Source organism: Orcinus orca, chromosome 3 (genome assembly GCF_937001465.1).
Source record: "Orcinus orca chromosome 3, mOrcOrc1.1, whole genome shotgun sequence".
Taxonomy (NCBI): domain Eukaryota; kingdom Metazoa; phylum Chordata; class Mammalia; order Artiodactyla; family Delphinidae; genus Orcinus; species Orcinus orca.
In genome coordinates, this window is record NC_064561.1 from 90,505,562 (window position 1) to 90,525,358 (window position 19,797).

At 39.3% G+C, this 19,797-nt stretch overlaps 2 protein-coding genes across 11 annotated transcripts in view; one reads left to right on the top strand and one right to left on the bottom strand.

The window, feature by feature from the left end:
• AP3S1 (adaptor related protein complex 3 subunit sigma 1) overlaps window positions 1–17,399 on the bottom strand; it is a 138,380-nt gene extending 120,981 nt beyond the window's left edge. For 4 of the 8 annotated variants that reach the window (XM_049707647.1, XM_049707648.1, XM_033423796.2 and 1 more), the window contains exon 1: window positions 17,073–17,385. In XM_049707647.1, the coding sequence (XP_049563604.1) occupies window positions 17,073–17,366 (294 nt within the window). In that variant the 5' untranslated portion in view covers window positions 17,367–17,385. Of the gene's footprint in view, window positions 1–17,072 lie in introns of all 8 variants that reach the window. The other 4 variants (XM_049707645.1, XM_049707649.1, XM_004267473.3 and 1 more) reach the window with 4 other exon arrangements.
• A 30-nt stretch (window positions 17,400–17,429) lies between these two features.
• The window catches only part of LOC101279789 (cysteine dioxygenase type 1), a 37,944-nt gene continuing 35,576 nt past the window's right edge, over window positions 17,430–19,797 (top strand). The window contains exons 1-2 of one of the 3 annotated variants that reach the window (XM_049707643.1): window positions 17,670–17,809; window positions 19,600–19,661. In XM_049707643.1, coding sequence (XP_049563600.1) covers window positions 19,655–19,661 — 7 coding nt within the window. In that variant the 5' untranslated portion in view covers window positions 17,670–17,809; window positions 19,600–19,654. Of the gene's footprint in view, window positions 17,810–19,599; window positions 19,662–19,797 lie in introns of all 3 variants that reach the window. The other 2 variants (XM_049707642.1, XM_004267472.4) reach the window with 2 other exon arrangements.

Below are 19,797 nucleotides of genomic sequence, written 5' to 3' on the forward strand. Positions count from 1 at the left end.
TACAAAATAGAGTTCTTTCCTCCCAGGTGAGCCAGTTGTTAAAAATACACTGTCCATGTACCTACTGGTCATCTGTATGTCTTCTTTAAATGCAAATCAAAACTATAGTGAAGTACCACCTCACACCAGTCAGAATGGCCATCACTAAAAAGTCTACAAAGGGTGTGGAGAAAGAGGAACCCTCCTATAGTGTTGGTGCCAATGTATTGATAAGCTGGTGCAGCCACTATGGAGAACAGTACGGAGGTTCCTCAGTAAACTAAAAATAGAATTACCATATGATCCAACAATCCCACTCCTGGACATATACCTGGACAAAACTATAAGTCAAACAGATACATGCACCCATATGTTTATAGCAGCACTATTCACAATAGCCCAAACATGGAGACAACCTAAATGTCCATGGACAGATGAATGGATAAAGAAGATGTGGTACATATACACAATGGAAAAATACTCAGCCATAAAAAGAACAAAATAATGCCATTTGCAGCAACATGGATGCAACAAGAGATTATCATACTAAGTGAAGTCAGAAAGAGAAAGACAAATGATATGATATCACCATATGATATCACTTATATGTAGAATCTAAAGTATGGCACAAATGAACCTATCTACAAATCAGAAACAGTTTCACAGACATAGAGAACAGACCTGTGGTTGCCAAGGGGGAGGTGGGTGGGGGAGGGAAGTACTGGGAGTTTGGGATTAGCAGATATAAACTACTATATATAGAATGGATAAACAAGCTCCTACTGTATAACACAGGGAACTATATTCAATATCCTGTGATAAACCATAATGGAAAAGAATGTAAGAAAAAGAATGTCTACATGTGTTTAACTGTGTCACTTCACTGTACAGCAGAGACTGGCACAAAATTGTAAATCAACTATACTTCAAAAAAAACTTCTTTTAATTTTAAAAATATAAAATTTTTTTTTTAAAAAATAGACCATCTAGGGGCTTCCCTGATGGTGCAGTGGTTAAGAATCCTCCTGCCAATGCAGGGGACACATGTTCAAGCCCTGGTCCGGGAAGATCCCACCTGCTGGGATCTTCAAGCCCGTGTGCCACAACTACTGAGCCTGTGCTCTAGAGCCCGTGAGCCACAACTACTGAGCCCACATGCCACAACTACTGAAGTCCGCGTGCCTAGAGCCTGTGCTCTGCAACAAGAGAAGCCACCGCAACGAGAAGCCTGCGCACCACAACAAAGAGTAGCCCCTGCTCGCTGCAACTAAAGAAAGCCCACATGTGGCAATGAAGACCCAATGCAGCCAAAAATAAATTAATAAAATAAATTAAAGAAAACAATGTACCATCTAAGCCTCACTCATAAAAATTCCTGCACAATCTTCCATGTTAACTAGATGCAGAAGTTCCGTTAACATCATCTCAAGTATGACAAATAAATGCCCACAAAGAAGGTTCTAGCTGATCAGAAACACCAATACTATACTTTATGTGAGTGAGAAATATTCTTTTATTGTGTTAAGGTACTAAGACTGGGGGGATTGTTGTTACAGCAATTGTAACCCTAGCTAAACTGCCTAGCCACACTGTCTCAAGTAAAGCTCATACAGATAACTTCTACTCATGGATTCAGCGTTTCCAATTAGTTTTCAGTACCCTATCTTTACACAGAAGTCAACCAAAGATTAGTGGACATCGGAAGACAGCTCGAACATAAAAGCTAAGGACAAAAGTAGGGGAGAAAAGCAACTGAGAGGAAACAAACCAAGTAGGAAGAAGAAAAATTTTAAGTATATATCATTAATACCAGAGAGATAAGAAAAGATAATCCAACTAGGAAACAGGAACAGCATAACACAAAACAGTAACATTCAGAAAATTTTTTAAAAGAGTTCACGTAAATTAAAAATATACAGAGAAATTTTAAAATTTGGGGGAAAGGATGGAAAATAAAGTGAGAAAATCATTCAAAAAATAGGACCAAAGGGCGGAAAGACAGAAAATAGAAGAGAAAGGATAACAAAAGTAGGACAACAGTCCAGAGGAATGCTGAATAAAAGGAGATTCAAAAAGAGCAGAGAGCAAACTGAGAAATTTTTCAAGGAAAGAAAACAAGAACTTCCAGAATTAAAGAGCCCATCAAGGATCCAGCACAACTAATGAAAACAGACTCATAGCAAGGGTCTATGAAACTTTAGAAATTGCTGACAAACAGGACTCTACATATTTTCTGGACAGTAAAAACAGATCATACACAAAGAACAGGTAATCAGAATTGCATCAGGCTTTTCGATAACAATACTGGAAACTAAAAGGTAATAGAGCAATGCCACCAAAATTCTGAGGAAAAGTTATTTCCAACCAAGAATTCTATAGGCAGTCAATGTAAAGTTATACTCTTTCATGCAAGATCTCAAAAAAAATCTACCTCCCATGACCTTTCTCAAGAAGTTACTGGAGGATAACTCCTGTAAGCTCCACCATGGTAAGGTAATAAACCAAAAAAATCAAGCAACAAGGGATCCAACACAGGAATAGGCAAAAGGAATACCTAAGATAACAAAGATCCTAATATGACTGCCATAAAACAGGTCCAGATTGGACCTAGTCAAAGGATTCCAGGAGGGATTTCTTCAGGAACATGAAACTGATAGAAGATGTACATGACTGAGACAACTGGCAAAGACATGAATTAGTGATAAGTAAATAAAACTTGATCAAAGGAAAAGGCGACTGAATCCGCAAGGAAAATGAAATGTCAGGAAAGGAAAAACTAAGCACAGTTTACAACATGGTTCAGCTGAGGATGTTTACACAAGAAATTAATGTAAACACCAAATACTGATCTAATCAAAATTATGAAGTAACTATGAAAGGACTGGTAGGATACAGATGCTGGGCGGGAGGGGTGGAAAAGGAGCTAAATAATCATTTTCAATAGCAGAAGTCAACAGATCACGCCCACAAGTGAAAAATCAGGCAACAAAACAAGCGTGTTATTTAGAGACATGTAATAATCATTGAGTTATCAAATAAAAGTACGTACCTGTGGGAAGGGGGAAATGAGACCATGTTGTTTTTTCATTATAAACCTTATAGAACTATTATATTCTTTAACCTATGCTAATGTATAACTTTGATAAGCAAGCTAAAAATAAAAAAGGGAGGGAGGAGAGTATGGATTCTGCAACCAGACTATCAGGGTTTATTCCTGACTATGGTCTATATTAACTGGGTGACTTTGAGCAAGTTACTTAACCTCTCTGTGCCGGAGTTTTCCTCATTTGTAGCAAGAATAACAGTATCTACCTCACAGAGTTGTTGTGAAGATTGAGTTAATATATATAAAGCTCTTAAAAACAACAGCTGGCACATAATACGCATGGATTAACACTGACTTACTTTAGAAAATCTACCTCCAGGCCTTGTTAGAATTCTAATGATAGTGTAAAGGCCTTAGAGGAGTTTTAAGGAAAGTTATCTTTTTGCATTATATTATTGTTTATAAACAAATAACAGGTTAAATATGCTAAACCTTAATTATGTTTCACTATTTTAACAGTGAAAAGAATTTCTCATATGAACTTCAAGACTGCTACCTGGAATCATCTTTCTTAAAATACCAAGCAATACTCAACTAAGAAAATCAATACTGGTAAGAAGTCTTGAAATTTTAATCAAATAACCAGTCTAAGTTAAGATTAAACAAATTAAGTCTCTGCTTACATAAGACAACTTCCCTTTCTTTAAAAATCAATTTAATTTAACAGCTTTCATAAAGAAGCCTGGAGCTTGCCTCAGGCTGATCATATTTCCTAACACTGTTTCATAACAAAGGTAAACATACATTTCAGTCCGTCACAACTCCTAGATTACATCAGTCTAAAGACAACTAGAGTTACATAAAGGCAACAACTTTTATTATTTTAAACTTCTTAATGCATACTGAAAATTAAATTTTAAAAATTCAGTATCCCACTAAACCTTATCTTTTCCTATGTTTCTTCCTTGTTCCTACACATATATCATAAAAGGCAACTTTAAAACCCAACTTTCCTCTAATCGAACAGTAAATATGTCATTATCCTCTTCCCTCCCTCCCAAACACGAAGAATTTTTTTCTAAAATGCATTCATTCGGGCTTCCCTGGTGGTGTAGTGGTTAAGAATCCACCTGGCAATGCAGGGGACATAAGTTCGAGCCCTGGTCCGGGAAGATCCCACATGCCGCGGAGCAACTAAGCCCGTGAGCCACAACTACTGAAGCCTGCGTGCCTAGAGCCCGTGTGCCACAACTACTGAAGCCTGCGCACCTAGAGCCTGTGCTCCGCAACAAAAGAAGCCACCACAATGAGAAGCCCGTGCACCGCAATGAAGAGTAGACCCCGCTCGCCGCAACTAGAGAAAGCCCGCAAGCAGCAACGAAGACCCAATACAGCCAATAAAAGAAAAAAAAATGCATTCATTCACTCCACTGAATGTTGGAATATCAAGAATTACCAAGATGAAAGAGAAAGTTTCTTTTCCCAAAGAGCTTAAAGCAAGAAATAAAATGAATATAGCTACTTAATATTTTTATTTCATGTTCTATATCTTGCCTTTTTTATATTTCAAAAAAGAAATAGATGTCTTTATAATAAAAGGGGGCAATCCCTGACATAAGAACAGCACAAATAATATTCTATAAGAAGGGGAACAAATGATTTTCAGCAGCAAGATTATTTTCAAAGAAAAGTGACAGATATCTAGGAACGGCCTTAAAGAACAGATAGAATTCAGAAATGCAGAGAAGAGGGAATGTGAAGTTACATGATATTGGAGGCAGAAGGAAAAGTTTGGGCCAAAGCATGGAATCAAGAAAGTGAGCAGCATATATGAGGAATAATAATTAGTTAATTTTGCAAAAGGAAGAGGACTGTCTTTTTCCTAAAAGGAAGAAAAGTTTGAAAACTAAGCCTCAGAGCACTCCAACATTTAGGAATCATGAAGAAGAGAAGGCCCCAGCAAAGAAAATTCAGTGGTTTTTTTTGCCAGACCTCTCCCAAGTAGGAAGTCTGGCTGAAGACTTGATATATGTGAGTAGGCTTCACTTTAGCCTGAGTGTATAAAGAACAAACAGTCATCATGGGGCTACCCTTAAATCCCAAACAACAAGCAGGAAAGAGGGCACCTGTAACAAATTATATTAACACTTGCCCAGATATTTCATTAAATTTCTTTGAACTCTCTGGCATTTTCCCCCACAATGTATAAAACTGTGTTAAAAATACTTAGCACAAGAAAGAAAGCACTCAATAAATGACAGCTATTATTAATACTCTAACATCTACCATACTAAAATGCTTCCCACTTTCAGTGGCAAAAACCTTATTATTTAATTTAAATAACAAACAGCTGAGAAGGTGATAGACTAAGAGTTTGAAATATTTAAAGAGAAAGCCTGAACGGTGGTGGAAGCTGAAAGGTCTGAAAACTCAAAAACAAAGTAAAATTTGGGGAGGAAAGTTGGAGTAAGGTATCTAGACAATTCAATGGGAAAAGAATAGTCTTTTCCACAAATGGTGCTAGGAAAACTGAATAGCCACATACATAAAAATAACATTAATCCCTAGCTCACACCCTGCACAAAACTTACTCAAAAAGGATCACAGTCCTAAGTGTAAGAAAACTACAAAACTCTTGGAAGGAATTATAGGTACTAACCTATATGACCTTGGATTCGACAAATCTTTCTTAGATGTGCAAAAAAACACAGGCAAAGGAAAAAATACATAAATTGGACGACATCAAAATTAAAAACCTTTGCACTGCAAATGATATCAGCAGGAAAGTGAAAACAACAAAACAGGAAGAAATATTTACAAATCATACATCTGTAAGGTACTGGCATCCAGAGTATATGAAGAACTCTTACAAACTCGATAACAAAAAGACATATAACCCAACTTAAAAATGAGCTAAGGATTTGAAAAGACTTTTCTCCAAAGATATGCAAACAGTCAATAAGCACATGAAAAGATGCTCACTGTCAGTGTCATTAGGAAAATACAAACCAGAATCACAATGAGATACCATTTGACATTCACCAGGATGGTTAGAATCAAAAAGACATATAATAAAATAACAAGAGTTAATTAGGGACTTCCCTGGTGGTGCAGTGGTGAAGACTCCGTGCTCCCAATGCAGGGGGCCTGGGTTCAATCCTTGGTCAGGGAACTAGATCCCACATGCATGCTGCAACTAAGGAGCTGGCAAGCCACAACTAAGAAGCCGGTAAACTGCAACTAAGGAGTCCACCTGCTGCAATAAAGACCTGGCACAACCAAATAAATAAACAAATATTTTTTTAAAAAAAGAGTTAATGAGGATATGGAGAAATTAGAACCTTCATACATTGCTGATGGGAATGTAAAATGGAATAGACAGTCTGGAGAACAGTCTGGTAGTTCTTTAAACAATTAATAAACAAAGTTACTGTATGACCTAGCAATTCCATTCCTAGATACACACCCAAAAGATGTGAAAATATATGTTCACAGAAAAATTTGTACATGAATGTTCACAGCAGCACTATTCATAGTAGCCAAAAATTAGAAACAATTCAAACATCCATCAACTGATAAAGGGATAAACAAATGTGGTATATCTATACAATGGAATATTACTTGGCCATAAAGAAGAATGCAGTACTGATATGTGCTGTGACATGAGGGAATCTTGAAAGCATCATGCTGAGTGAAAAGCAGCCAACCACAAAAGACTACATATTTCATGATTTCATTTATATGAAATGTCTAGAATAGGCAAATCTAAAGACACAGAAAATAGATCAGTGGTTGCCAGGGGCTGGGGGGAGTACAGATTGGGGAGTGACTATTAATGGGTATGAGGTTTCATTTGGTTTGATGAAAATGTTCTAAACTTAGATTATGGTGATAGTTGCACAACCATGATTACCAAAAACAAAATCATTGAATTGTACACTTTCAATGGGTGAATTTTATAGTATGTGAATTATAAATTATATCTTAAAGTTTTTTTTAAATGTTAGGTAATTCTTTAAAATAAAAAAAAAAGCTGGGCAAGTTTTTTAGCTTTCTCCTTAAAACATCTCTCAATGAAACTCTTCTCTGGAAGAATCTTGAAGGACTTTGTATTTTGTAATAAGAAGGAAGTTCATTCCAAAACAAGGTCTACAATTCATTTTGAGGAAATAGAGTATCTGAGAACAATCTCTGGAATGTTCTACAGTCCCTAAGTTACATAATTTTCCAACTAAGGATAGGAATTAGAAAGAAGTAGTAATAATAAAAGTAATAATAATAAAAGTAGTAATCAAAGTTATTATTTATTTAGGTAAAGTATTGAGTCTTTATTATGCATCAGATTTTATAAGTATTTTCTTATTCAATCTTCATTTAAAAAAACATTTTTCAAAACAAAAGTCCACAGTAGAAGTCTAGTTAAATAAATTATGATACACTATACAACAAACTATTATGTGGTCATTAAAAAATTATTTTCTGGATATAACACCAAAAGCACAGGAGAAAAAAAAAAAAAGGTAAGTTGGACCTCACCAAAATTAAAACCTTTTGTGCATCAAAGGACACTATCCTTTGAAAACAGATACCATTCCTTGGGTGAAAAAGCAAACCACTGATTGGGAGAAAATATTTGCAAATCATATATCTGATAAGGGATTGATATCCAGAATGTATAAAGGACAGCTCAACAACAAAAAATCAAACAGCCAGATTATAAAGTGGGCAAAGTACTTAAACAGACATTTCTCCAAAGAAGCTATACAAATGATCAGTAAACACATGAGAAGATGCTCAATGTTACTAGTCAGTAGAGAAATGTATCCTATGACCCGTGTTCATAGCAGCATTATTCACAAGAGCCAGAAAGTGGAAGCAACCCAAGGATCCACTAACAGATAAATGGATAAACAATGTGTGGCACATACATATATGCAATGGAATATTATTCAGCCTTAAAAAGGAATGAAATTTTGACACATTCGACAACATAGTTAAACTTTTGACACATTCGACAACATAGTTAAACTTTTGAAGACATCATACTAAGTGAAATAAGCCAGTCATAAAAGGACAAACATTGTATAATTCCTCTTTCATGAGATTCCTAGAGTAGTCAAATTCATTGAGACAGAAAGGAGAATGGTGGTTACCAGTGGCTGGGAGAAGGGGAGAATGGGGAGTTAAGTGTTTAACAGTGTACAAAGTTTCAAGTGGGGAAGATGAAAAAGTTCTGAAGATGGAGGGTTAGTGATGGTTACACAACGCTGAGAATTTACTTAATGCCACAGAGCTATATATACTACCTAAAATGGTAAATTTCACATTACATATATTTTAGCACCATAAAAATATTATTTTGTAACAATCACACTAAGATATATTGATGACAGGAAATGGAAGAATATATGTGTGGTGGGATACACTAGCAATCTTCCCCACTTAATTAGACAGCACACAGTAATCAAAACAATTCAGTGGGTCTGACACACAGATAAAGAGCCCTCTCCTTCTGGGTAACAAAGGGAACAATGACTGACAGCTACTGATTCTTGAATTACAAGGCTCGAAGTAAGGCAGGAAAGATGTAGATGCTTCGCACAATATTAGAGGTGGTTTAGTGGCTTCACATAAACTTTGCTCATCTATAATCAAGGCTGTGAGGTGTCTGGGAAAAATAAATACTTTTTTTCTTGAGTTGTATTACTTCACAGGTTACTTAGGAAACGAAACCAGCTTGACCACTGGTCTCATCAGTATAGAGGTTACACAGAATTGAGCACTCACTTTTACCTTCATTCACTGGGTTAGCTCTCCTACCTCTCCAAACCAGGTAGAGAAGAAAATAATTGAGCAGAGTCTCATTACTGAGCATCACTGACTCTCCTGCAGAGGCCAGAGGCATTGTTCAATTGTGCAAAATACAAGTAGGATTCAAGGAGAAATACCACTTCTTGTGGAGAGCATGTTAGGGATGATGTCATCAGACTGAAAGATTCGAAGAGACTGTGTGATTTGGCATATGGGCATGATCTGTCCCTGTCTTTCTCTCTGACTTCATCTCTTGCCACTTCTCCCTGTGATCACTCAACTTGCCTTCTTGCTATTCCTCAACACAAATTTCAGACCCATGTGAGGGATCCTGAACTTCTTTCTGCCTGAAACATTCTTTCCTCAGCTGTTCTCAAACATTCCCTCACCTCATTCAGTTCTCTTCTCAAATGTCAGGTTTTTAAAGAGGCATTCCTTGATGATTTTATTTAAGATAGCCTCTCCTCCATCATTCTCTAGCCCCCTACACTGTTTCATTTTTTTTATAGACTAATCACAGTTGTTACATAATTTGTTTATTGCCTATTTCCTATCACTAGAATGTAAACTCATAGGGCAGGAAGGACATCAGTCTTACTCATTACAATATTAGCAGTGCTTAGAACAGGGGCATACAAACAACAAATAGATATCTGTTGAAGGAATATGGGCAGAGGAAGAGAGCATAGAGAGTGCAATGGACAGGTCAGATAGTATCCAAAAAGGCCACTCCTACTTTCAAAGGACTAAGTCCATATGTGCCTCCCCTTGGAGACTTAAGAACTTAACACCTGATGGCTAGTATACCGGCCTTTACTCCTCCTACACTGCAGTATTCTTGAGCGTTGCCTGATCCTTCAGTAAATAAAGTTGTTTATCTATATTGCAGTTCAAAGGATTTGGTAAGAGGAAGGCTCATAGGGCTGAATGTGTAATTTATCCTAATTTGAGAGTTTTACACAACAAGAAACTGGAAGGGGACTGGCTCCTCGAGGTGGTCTACAACTCAGAATCACCTTGGCTTAGCAGCAGTGAAGAAATCCATAACCCAAAAAGCACAAAGACAACTCCAAGTGTTACAGAATGAATTCTTTGACTTTATAACAAAAATTAGCAAATATTGCCCTTTGGGATCAAAAAAGGGAAGGGCCCTGATACACTCAGGTTACTTACAGAAGTTAAACTATTGGGGGAAAAAAAAAAGATATACACAGAGAAAAAACTACATGCAAATTATTAAAGTGCAATTAACATACACTATTGTATTTTTGAACATTTAACAATAGAACAGCCAGACATTAACCAGGTATTTGGTTATCTTAAAGCCACAAATGTTCCATAAATCCAACAACAGCTTCAATGCATTCTTTGTGTTAGTAATGTCTAAAAGGTATATACTCTTCATCGGAATATTCTGGAAGAAAAAATTTAAGAAAAAATAAATAAGAAATACACTATCAATAGTTATCAATGGGTGGTGAAATCAAGGATGTCCCTAGTGATCTTTTTTTTTCCTTTGGCCACGCCATGTGGCATGCGGGATCTTAGTTCTCCAACCAGGGATCGAACCTGTGCCCCCTGCATTGGCAGCGCGGAGTCTTAACCACTGCACTGCCAGAGAAGTCCCCCAGTTAACTTAATACTTAAATATCTTCCATGTAATCACAATAAAGAAACTTATTTAAAAATTAAAACAATAAATAATTGAACAATCAACTTTACCAAAGAAACATAATACAGCCACGTTATACAAGACCTTTCTCAGTCCTGAAAGGCAGAGGAATGAACTATAACACTGTCCTATTTATAATCTTTTCCCCCAAACCAAAAAAAAAATCACTGTAATCTTGAACATTTTATTTCTTCCTTTCAATACAATTTTCAACAGGTTTATTAAACTTAATTTTTTAAAGCAAGTTTTCAAGCATACTACCCAGAAAAATTGTGATTATATTTGAATTTTTCAATGATCCATTGGTGTAAGGAATACCTTGAACTAAGTAAGATCTTTTGTGGCACATGTTCAGAACCACGTATTATCAAGAACCATTCCTGATAGTAACATCCTCAGAAGCAATCTAAAATTACAGAGGAAAAAACTACCTATTCAAAAGAAATAACGTGAGCTAATGAAGAGAGAATAGTGGACACTTCTTTGCCTACCCACATCCACTCTTCTCTTCCACCTTTCCAACAGAATACCAATTTTCTTCATGTTTCCACCCTCCTCAGCTGCAAGGGTGGATGGATCCCCATTCGTATAAGCTGTTACTGGTCTTGGGTAGAATTAATCAGGCTGAAGGGAAACACACAGCCCAGGATTACAGTAACAGATCACTCTCTCCTTGTGCATTTTATTGATTACAACTGATTTCAAGGAGGAAATCAGCCTTTGGACATCAATTTTGTGAAGAGGAGGGCAGAGAAAGAGAAAGAAACTGGATCTATGATGAAGTCATTGATTTGCTGAATCAAATAATTTTGTAGTTTGTCTACTAGTCTGCACTTCCTATTCTGTATCCTAACAAAGTTCTTTTTAAGCAAATTTGAGTCAGATTACATAAAACCCAACTTACTAGCCAAAAGCATCCTAACGCATATGGAAGGAAATCAAATCATTTTGAATTATCTTGTTAACAAAAGTCAAATACTATATGTTAATATGTGTTAATACCTTAATTAATACTTAGAACTGCTGACAACTACGTCTCCGTCACAAAAATAAGTTTAAGTATCCCACCTGTCACGTTGTCTTAATAGCTGCCAAAAAAGACATCAGTAAACACCAATGCATCTTTCTTAAAGATTTTTTAAAAAGAAAAAAAGTTATACATACTTACACTTTATATTTTTTATGTAAATACATTCAAAAAAAGGAAAGAACAATCTGAGAGTTCCTTCTAGGGCTTGCATTTGGTTGACAAACAACTTAATAATCAGACATAGTTTATAAGAATATTGAGACAACTCGTGTATGTAAGAGTTTGAAAACTTTCTTGTTGCACTTTGTGTGTATGCTTATACATACACAATTTTTTATATGTGTAGACACAACTAAGACAATTAATATTAAAAAAACACTTTTATTTTATTACAGATATTCACCAAAGGATATGCCATGGTGCATTAATAATATGAGAATCATAACCCAAGAGCTTTTTTTTTTTCTTGCTTGATGGCTATGTAAAAATATATCTGGTGGGGCTTCCCTGGTGGCGCAGTGGTTGAGAGTCCGCCTGCCGATGCAGGGGATGCGGGTTTGTGCCCAGGTCCGGGAGGATCCCACATGCCGCGGAGCGGCTGGGCCTGTGAGCCTTGGCCGCTGAGCCTGCGCGTCCGGAGCCTGTTTTCCGCAACGGGGGGGGCCACAGCAGTGAGAGGCCCGCGTACCGCCAAAATATATATATATATATATCTGGCTTATGAAATATAAATCTCATTAGTCATTTATAGTAATACACAAATATTGCCAAGCAAATATAAAAACACTGAAGTTTACTGTTGCCAAGTTGCTATGGCTAAATATCAATTAAAGAAACAAACCAAGAAAAACATTTGAACTTCTGCAGTCATAGCTCAAGGATACAGAAGGTAAAAACAAAAGTGGATGCATTCTGATGTAAACTGATACAGCCACTATGGAGCACAGTATGGAGGTTCCTTAAAAAACTAAAAATAGAACTACCATACGACCCAGCAATCCCACTACTGGGCATATACCCTGAGAAAACCATAATTCAAAAAGAGTCATGTACCACAATGTTCATTGCCTCTCTATTTACAATAGCCAGGACATGGAAGCAACCTAAGTGTCCATCAACCGATGAATGGATAAAGAAGATGTGGCACATACATACAATGGAATATTACTCAGCCATAAAAAGAAACGAAATTGAGTTATTTGTAGCGAGGTGGATGGACCTAGAGTCTGCCATACAGAGCGAAGTAAGTCAGAAAGAGAAAAACAAATACCGTATGCTAACACATATATATGGAATCTAAGAAAAAAAAAAAAAGGTCATGAAGAACCTACGGGCAAGAAGGGAATAAAGAGGCAGACCTACTAGAGAATGGACTTGAAGATATGGGGAGGGGGAAGGGTAAGCTGGGACAAAGTGAGAGAGTGGCATGGACATATATACACTACCAAATATAAAATAGATAGCTAGTGGAAAGCAGCCGCATAGCACACAGAAATCAGCTTGGTGCTTTGTGACCACCTAGAGCGGTGGGATAGGGAGGGTGGGAGGGAGGGAGATGCAAGAGGGAAGAGATATGGGGATATATGTGAATGTATAACTGATTCACTTTGTTGTAAAGCAGAAACTAACATACCATTGTAAAGCAATTATACTCCAATAAAGATGTTAAAAAAAAAAAAAGTGGATGCATTCTGAGTCCACCCTTGAAATCTTAACGTCTGACTCTAGCAGAATGAATCAAAAACTTCAGTTTAGAAAAACTGGTGTGACTTCGTATGTCCCTCACATAACAGCAGGTTGGAGGCACAATCAAACCTAAAAATCTATTACAGCGGGAACTGGAAATATGGACTATTAAAGGGTAAAGATGAACATATAAATTGTTGTATCATGAGGGAGGATAAATAAGAAATGGAAATCCAATGCAGTAAGGGAAACTGGTTCGCAAATGGTTAAACAGTTTTCAAACTCCTCAGTGTCAAATCAATATTGTTGGACTCAAACCTCAGCATCCTATCAGAGTACAGAACTGGTACCCCAGCCACACACCTAGATATCCCTTAATAAATTAAACTAAAAACTGTCAATATTATTGGATATCTACTTCTTAAAGACTTCTTTCAACTAAAAACAAACAGTTGCAGTTACAGCTATTTCATCATTACTTCTGTCCTAAAGGCATGGATTCTTAAAACTTCTAGTTAATAAAGGACTGAATTTTAAGAGTTGGAAGGGGGACTTCCTGGTGGCACAGTTGTTAAGAATCCACCTGCCAATGCAGGGGACACGGGTTCGAGCCCTGGTCTGGGAAGATCCCACATGCCGCGGAGCAACTGAGCCCATGGACCACAACTACCGAGCCTGCGCTCTAGAGCCCGCGAGCCACAACTACTGAGCCTACACGCTGCAACTACTGAGCCCACACGTTGCAACTACTGAAGCCTGCACGCCTAGAGCCCACATTCCTCAACAAGAGAAGCCACCGCAATGAGAAGCCCGCACACAGCAACAAAGAGTAGCCCAAGCTCACCGCAACTAGAGAAAACCAGCGTGCAGCAATGAAGACAAACGCAGCCAAAAAAAAAAGAGTTGGAAGGAATCTTAGGAAATCATTTCTAATCCACACTCCATCTCAAGCTAGGAAACTCTGATGGATGCATTTAGCAAATATGTATGGAGTTCTTTATATTCAAGGCTGAATGTTGATTGCTGGGGGTAACACAAGTATATCTAAAATCTGATACCTTCCTTTAAGGAATCTATAGGATTGCTCCAAGGAATTCTGGGATGTGAAATAGAATATTATACCATAATAAAGATAAAAATAAAATCCTAAGAACCAAGAGAAGTCTTTAAGCAAGATAAAAGGATTCAGTGGATGCTTAAGTGATGTTTGAGTTAAGCATGGAATCTAGACATTTGGCAGTGGAAGGGAAGGACATTCCAGGCAGTGAGAATAGAATAAACTCTGATGCCCTGTACATGCAGACTTCATTTCCAACTCCTCTTTCCTTACGTAGTCTGCTTTTGCCAGGCCAGTCATCTTGGCACCTATTCTTCCAATAAGACAGGTTCTTCAAACAGGCATTCCCTCCTCAGGGCCTTTGCATCTGCTGCTCCCTCTGCCTGGAAAGAACTTCCCCCAGATACCTGTAAGGCTGGCTTTCTCACCTCCTTCAAGTCTTTGCTCAAATATCATCTTCTCAGTGAAAACTTACCTGACTATCCTATTTTAAAGTGTCATCCTTGCATTCCCTATCACCCTTCCCTGCTCTATTTTTCCCACAGCACTTATTATTATCTGGCATGGTATATATTCTACTTATTAGCTTTGTCTATGCCCCCTGATGAAAGAGCAGAAGTTATCTCTTTGTTCACCTCCAAATTTTAAAACACTGCCTGCACATGGTAGGCATGACATCAACATTTGCTGACAAACAAATGGAATAAAGAGTGAATAAATGAATTGACTGAATGAAAAAGATTTCTGCCCTCAAACAGGTTATGATCTATCAGAGAAAGCAAATATATAAATAAATAAATAATCTTAAATTATTCCTGAATGACAAAAATAAATACACAGTTAGCAAAACTCAATTTATAAAAGACCAGTAACAGTTCCTAGCATCCCCACTTCCACATGTCCAGCAACCACTAGATTCTTCTTTTTTACATCTCTTAGCTCCCTGCCCCCCCCGTAACACTGTCATGTAGCAATGACCATAAATGACACCAGAGCTGCCACTGCTGCAACAACTGTCTCTTCCCACATTAACCTTCACTGCTACCTACTGAGTAAGGTAAAAGATATTTCTGTTGCCATTGTTGGACAAGAGAAAGATGTATTCCTGGATTTCCAAATTCAATACATTTTTCTGTACATGGTTAAATTCTACACTACAGAAGTAGTTACACTGATATTAAAGATTAGCCATGAAACCTTCTACTTTGATTAGTGCTTAGTTATTAAGTGGAGATATGGAAAAACACATTTTAAAATTGTTTCACCATTGGAACACACTGTTTCTACACTGCAAATGGATGGCACAGGCAAAATGGCTAAAAGAAAGATTCCTTCAATAAAGGCTAGCACAGTACTATATTTTAGGCAAATGGGTAGCAATGTAAAGTCAAGGGGATTTTTTCCACTCAGAAGAATCAACTAGAATTTTATCCTGGATGAAAGAATGATGTAGAATTCTTAGAGCATTAGTATTTAAATTATGCTACACTAAAACCAAACAGGAGTAGTAGAAAATATTCTTTATCGCCAGCAAAAGCAAAACTACTTAAGGAAATTAGGATTGAGCTCAAGATTTCTCACTTCAGCTAACACCTCCACAGACTGCATTATCATTTTAGGCAAAGTGACATTTCACATTTAATTTTTAACGGCAGGAATGATTTCCATCTGGGATTTATCTGCATAAAAGTGTTAGCCTTGGCACACTTTCAGTATTTAGCTGAAAGCTCATTTTTTGGCTCTAAGCAAAATGCCCAATACTACGCAATAGGTATTATCTCTACATTAATCCCACCACTGAGAGCCTAATATTGTGTTCTACATAGTGGTGAATTTTGCCCTCAGATAAGCACATCTGTCTGTAACCCTCCCTCAAACACTGATAAATTACTTAACTTCACTACCTTAAAATCTTCTGCATTTTTCAACAATATTTACACTTCTAAAAGAGTTTAACAGATATTACTATTCTTCGTAAGGAGAAAGAAAAACTATAAATTAGGACACACTCCCTTACGTAGAAAAATGCCAAACCAGCCGCTGAAATGGTAACTTTCAGGTATAGCATCACAGTTCTAACTGGTCAAACTACAATCCTCGCCAGTTATTGCAGGAGTAGATAAATTGCAGCCACTGGGGGAAAAGCCACATAAAAACGTTAGGTCCTCACTTATCTTTTTAGTTAAAAAGGAGACACCTGAAAGTCACAGGGGCAGTAGATCCCGTAAGGCAACCTACTGGAGAGACTGTACTGAGCGTGCATGTCTCCAAACGCAGGAAACCAAAGTTCCTGCGTGACGACAGGATGGCAGCGAAAAACAGTAGCCCATCCGTCCACAGGAGAAGAGAAAGAAGTCCACCAGGAAAGGCTGGGAGTCACGGAGGTGGAGCTGCGAGACCTACCGGCTCCGCGCCGTCTCCCTCGGCTGCTAACAGAAGCCGCGGGCTGCAGATCGGCGAGAGCGCCGGGTGGGCTCGCGGGCGCAGGGGGGCTGCGGCTGACCGACTGGCTTCGGCCCCGCACCGGGAAGTCTCCAGGGCCTCGCCCGCGCAGCCGGGAAGCCACCCAGCCCACAGACAGACGGAGGAGCCACCTGGGCAGAGCCACGTCGGAGGAAGGGAGCGCGGCGGGAGGTGGGCACCCGGCACACCCACCGGGAGGCTGACAGCCCGGAGCGCGAGACGGCCGGGCGCGAGAAGGGCCGCGGCGCGCTTGAGGGGGTCGTCCTGAGGGCGCCGCCGGCCGCCAACGACTCCCCCTAGCCCGAATCGGCTGCAGCGGGGTACTCACGTAGGGCTGGTAGAACTTGGAGAGCCGCGGCTTCCCGTGGTTGTTAAAGATGAGGATCGCCTTGATCATGGCTGAGCCGGGCCGACCGGGTGGGAGCTGGGGGCCAGGGCGGGGGCGGGCGCACGAGCCTCGCCTCGGGATCTCGCTGGCGATCCTTCCCCACCCGCCCCCTCCCGCACACGCGCGCGCGCGCGCGCCCCCCGGAGCTGCGGGGCAGGGCTTGGATAGGGCGGGGCCTGGGCGGGGTCGGCGCGGAGGGAAGCGGAAACAGCTCCAGGCCGGAGCTCGAAGCATAGGGGCGCTTGCGCTCCCGGAGGCTCACGGGGACGTTGCCTACCGACCTTTTCCGGAAACTTGCTGTTGGGGGGGCGGAGAAACAGTAGTTGATCTATCAGCGGTCAGGGGACTGCAACAGGTTCGACGCAGAGGACCAACCTGCAATTCCGACTCTCAGTGGTGGTTTGGGTTCTCCCCGCCCCTACTCCGGCACCTCCCTAGCGCCGCTCTCCGGCGCAAAGCCCGCCCACTGTATGCGCTGAGCCACCACTTCCGCCCTCACCTCCCTCCAAGCAAGATGGCTGAGGAACCGGAGTCTTCGCTGCAGCTTCCTCCCTCAATTGCTGCTGAAAGTGAAGGACCCACGGAGGTCTCCCCAGAAACAGCCACTCCGGAGCCCCCTTCTTCCGCTGCAGTCTCTCCGGGAACAGAAGAACCTGCCGGTGACACCAAGAAGAAAAGTAATTTTCAGAGCAGTTTCACTCTGGGCAGAGACGGGAGGTGGAGGTTGTCTTCGAATAGGGATGGCGGCTAATAAAGAAACAAAATTTAGAGGAGGGCCGGTTCCAGACGAGGTTTTTGACCAGTCAGGAGAGAGGAAGTATACTTTTCGGCTTTTAAGACGTTTGAGTTAAGTGCCTCGAAAGAAAGCTATCTCTGGACGCACCTTCGCGGTGTGGTACCCAGTTTTTGAATGTCACGGCATTTATTACGCTGTTCTCTTATCTTCCTTTGAAATGACCAGACTGAGAGCTCTTTGAAGGTGGGAACTCTGTGGGATCTGGATAGTTCCAAGTACTTAACGCGGGATCTAATTATTTGAATAATGATTTTAGCTGATAAGGATGGTCTGTGGCAAATCTGAATTAGCATCCACACCTTCCGATCAGGTCTCTGTTTTTTATACCAAATGAGTGTGAATTCACATCTTGGACCAAAAAACTGGGGTTTTACCCAGTATGAAGACTGCTAAGGGAAAACTAAAGGCAGAGACATCGCTTTTTTAAAAAAAAAACAAAAACACCGTTTTGGAATCTTTGTAAATGAAGCATTTCGTTGCTTGAACTGGACCCTTTATTGCTTGAGAATTAGTCCTCAACCCTTTATTTCTTGAGAATTAATTCGCCATTGTAAAATACAGTAATTCCTAAGTGGAGCACTCTGTGTAGAGTTGCTTATGAGAAAATCAGGAATTCGTTTTCTCATGTTGTGCTCAGTGATATCATGCCCTTTCATCCATCTTCACTTTCTGCTGCTGTGGAGGATAATTGTCTCTCCCAGCACTGTCCCCCTTTTAAGTCAGACTGCCTCTACACTTGGGGGAAATCTTTTCTGTCATTTCCACATTATTCACCAATAGATAAACAAAAAACTATAATTATTTCTGTAGGTAACTACTAGACTCGTTCTTCAGATGAATCCCATGAGTATTAGAGATTTTTTTTATTTTTTATTGGAGTATAATTGGTTAACAATGTTGTGTTAGTTTCTGCTGTACAGCGAAGTGAATCAGTACTGTTGTTCCCTTTTTTCCCTTGCAATTTACTATAAGCAGAAACAGACTTTCAAAGAGTTTGTCTTAATATCTAGCAGTCTTAGTCAACAATTAACTACGTACTTGACCCTGAAGATTGCTGTGTAATATTGTGGCTAAAAAATAAGGCCCACATTCCCAGATATGGCCTGAGGTTATATGGCATGTTTTCTTGAGTCTGCACAATTTATGATTTTTAACTATCATTTAAAAATCGAATTTTCATCTTCTGGCTCCTGTGAGCATTTGAGTTAGCCTCTGTGATAGAAAACTTACTTTCTAGCTATTTAATGTCTACCCTGAAGTTGTCATCCTTTTTTGAGGACCTTTTTTCATGGAAAAAGCTTAACTATTTCATATGCTCCACCTTTGGTTTAATCTACATATTACTGAAGCTGACCAAGCTTGTTAGTTATGGCGGCACTTTAGGATCACCTGAGGGAGCTTTTAAACATAGCAGTGCCGAGCCCCTATTTCCAGAAGATTCTGATTTAGTTGATGTAGACATCTGTTTTCTTATACATGTTCCCCCAGTTGAGTCTCCTGTGTAGCTGGAGTGGAGAACTACAAACAAATCACCTTTAGAATTAAAAAAATTAGTAATAAAGTACAGCTATAATCATAATAAATATTTTTCCTTCTCTAGCTTCTTGCTGTCGCTCTCTTCTTCAGTAGTACAACTCACTATTTTCTTCTTCACTTTCTTGCAATGCCCAGTTGCAGTTGACTGATTGATAGCCCCAGGGGATTGAAGGAACAGGGACAGGGAGGTATGGAAGGTGAGTTAACCAAAATCTCCTTAGCTATCTCCCAGTTCATCTCTTTTGCTTAGATAACTGAGGGTAGGATTACTAAATGGAAGAAGGAAGATAAACTTCAGTAGGAAGATAAACTGTGCATTATGTGTTCTAGATG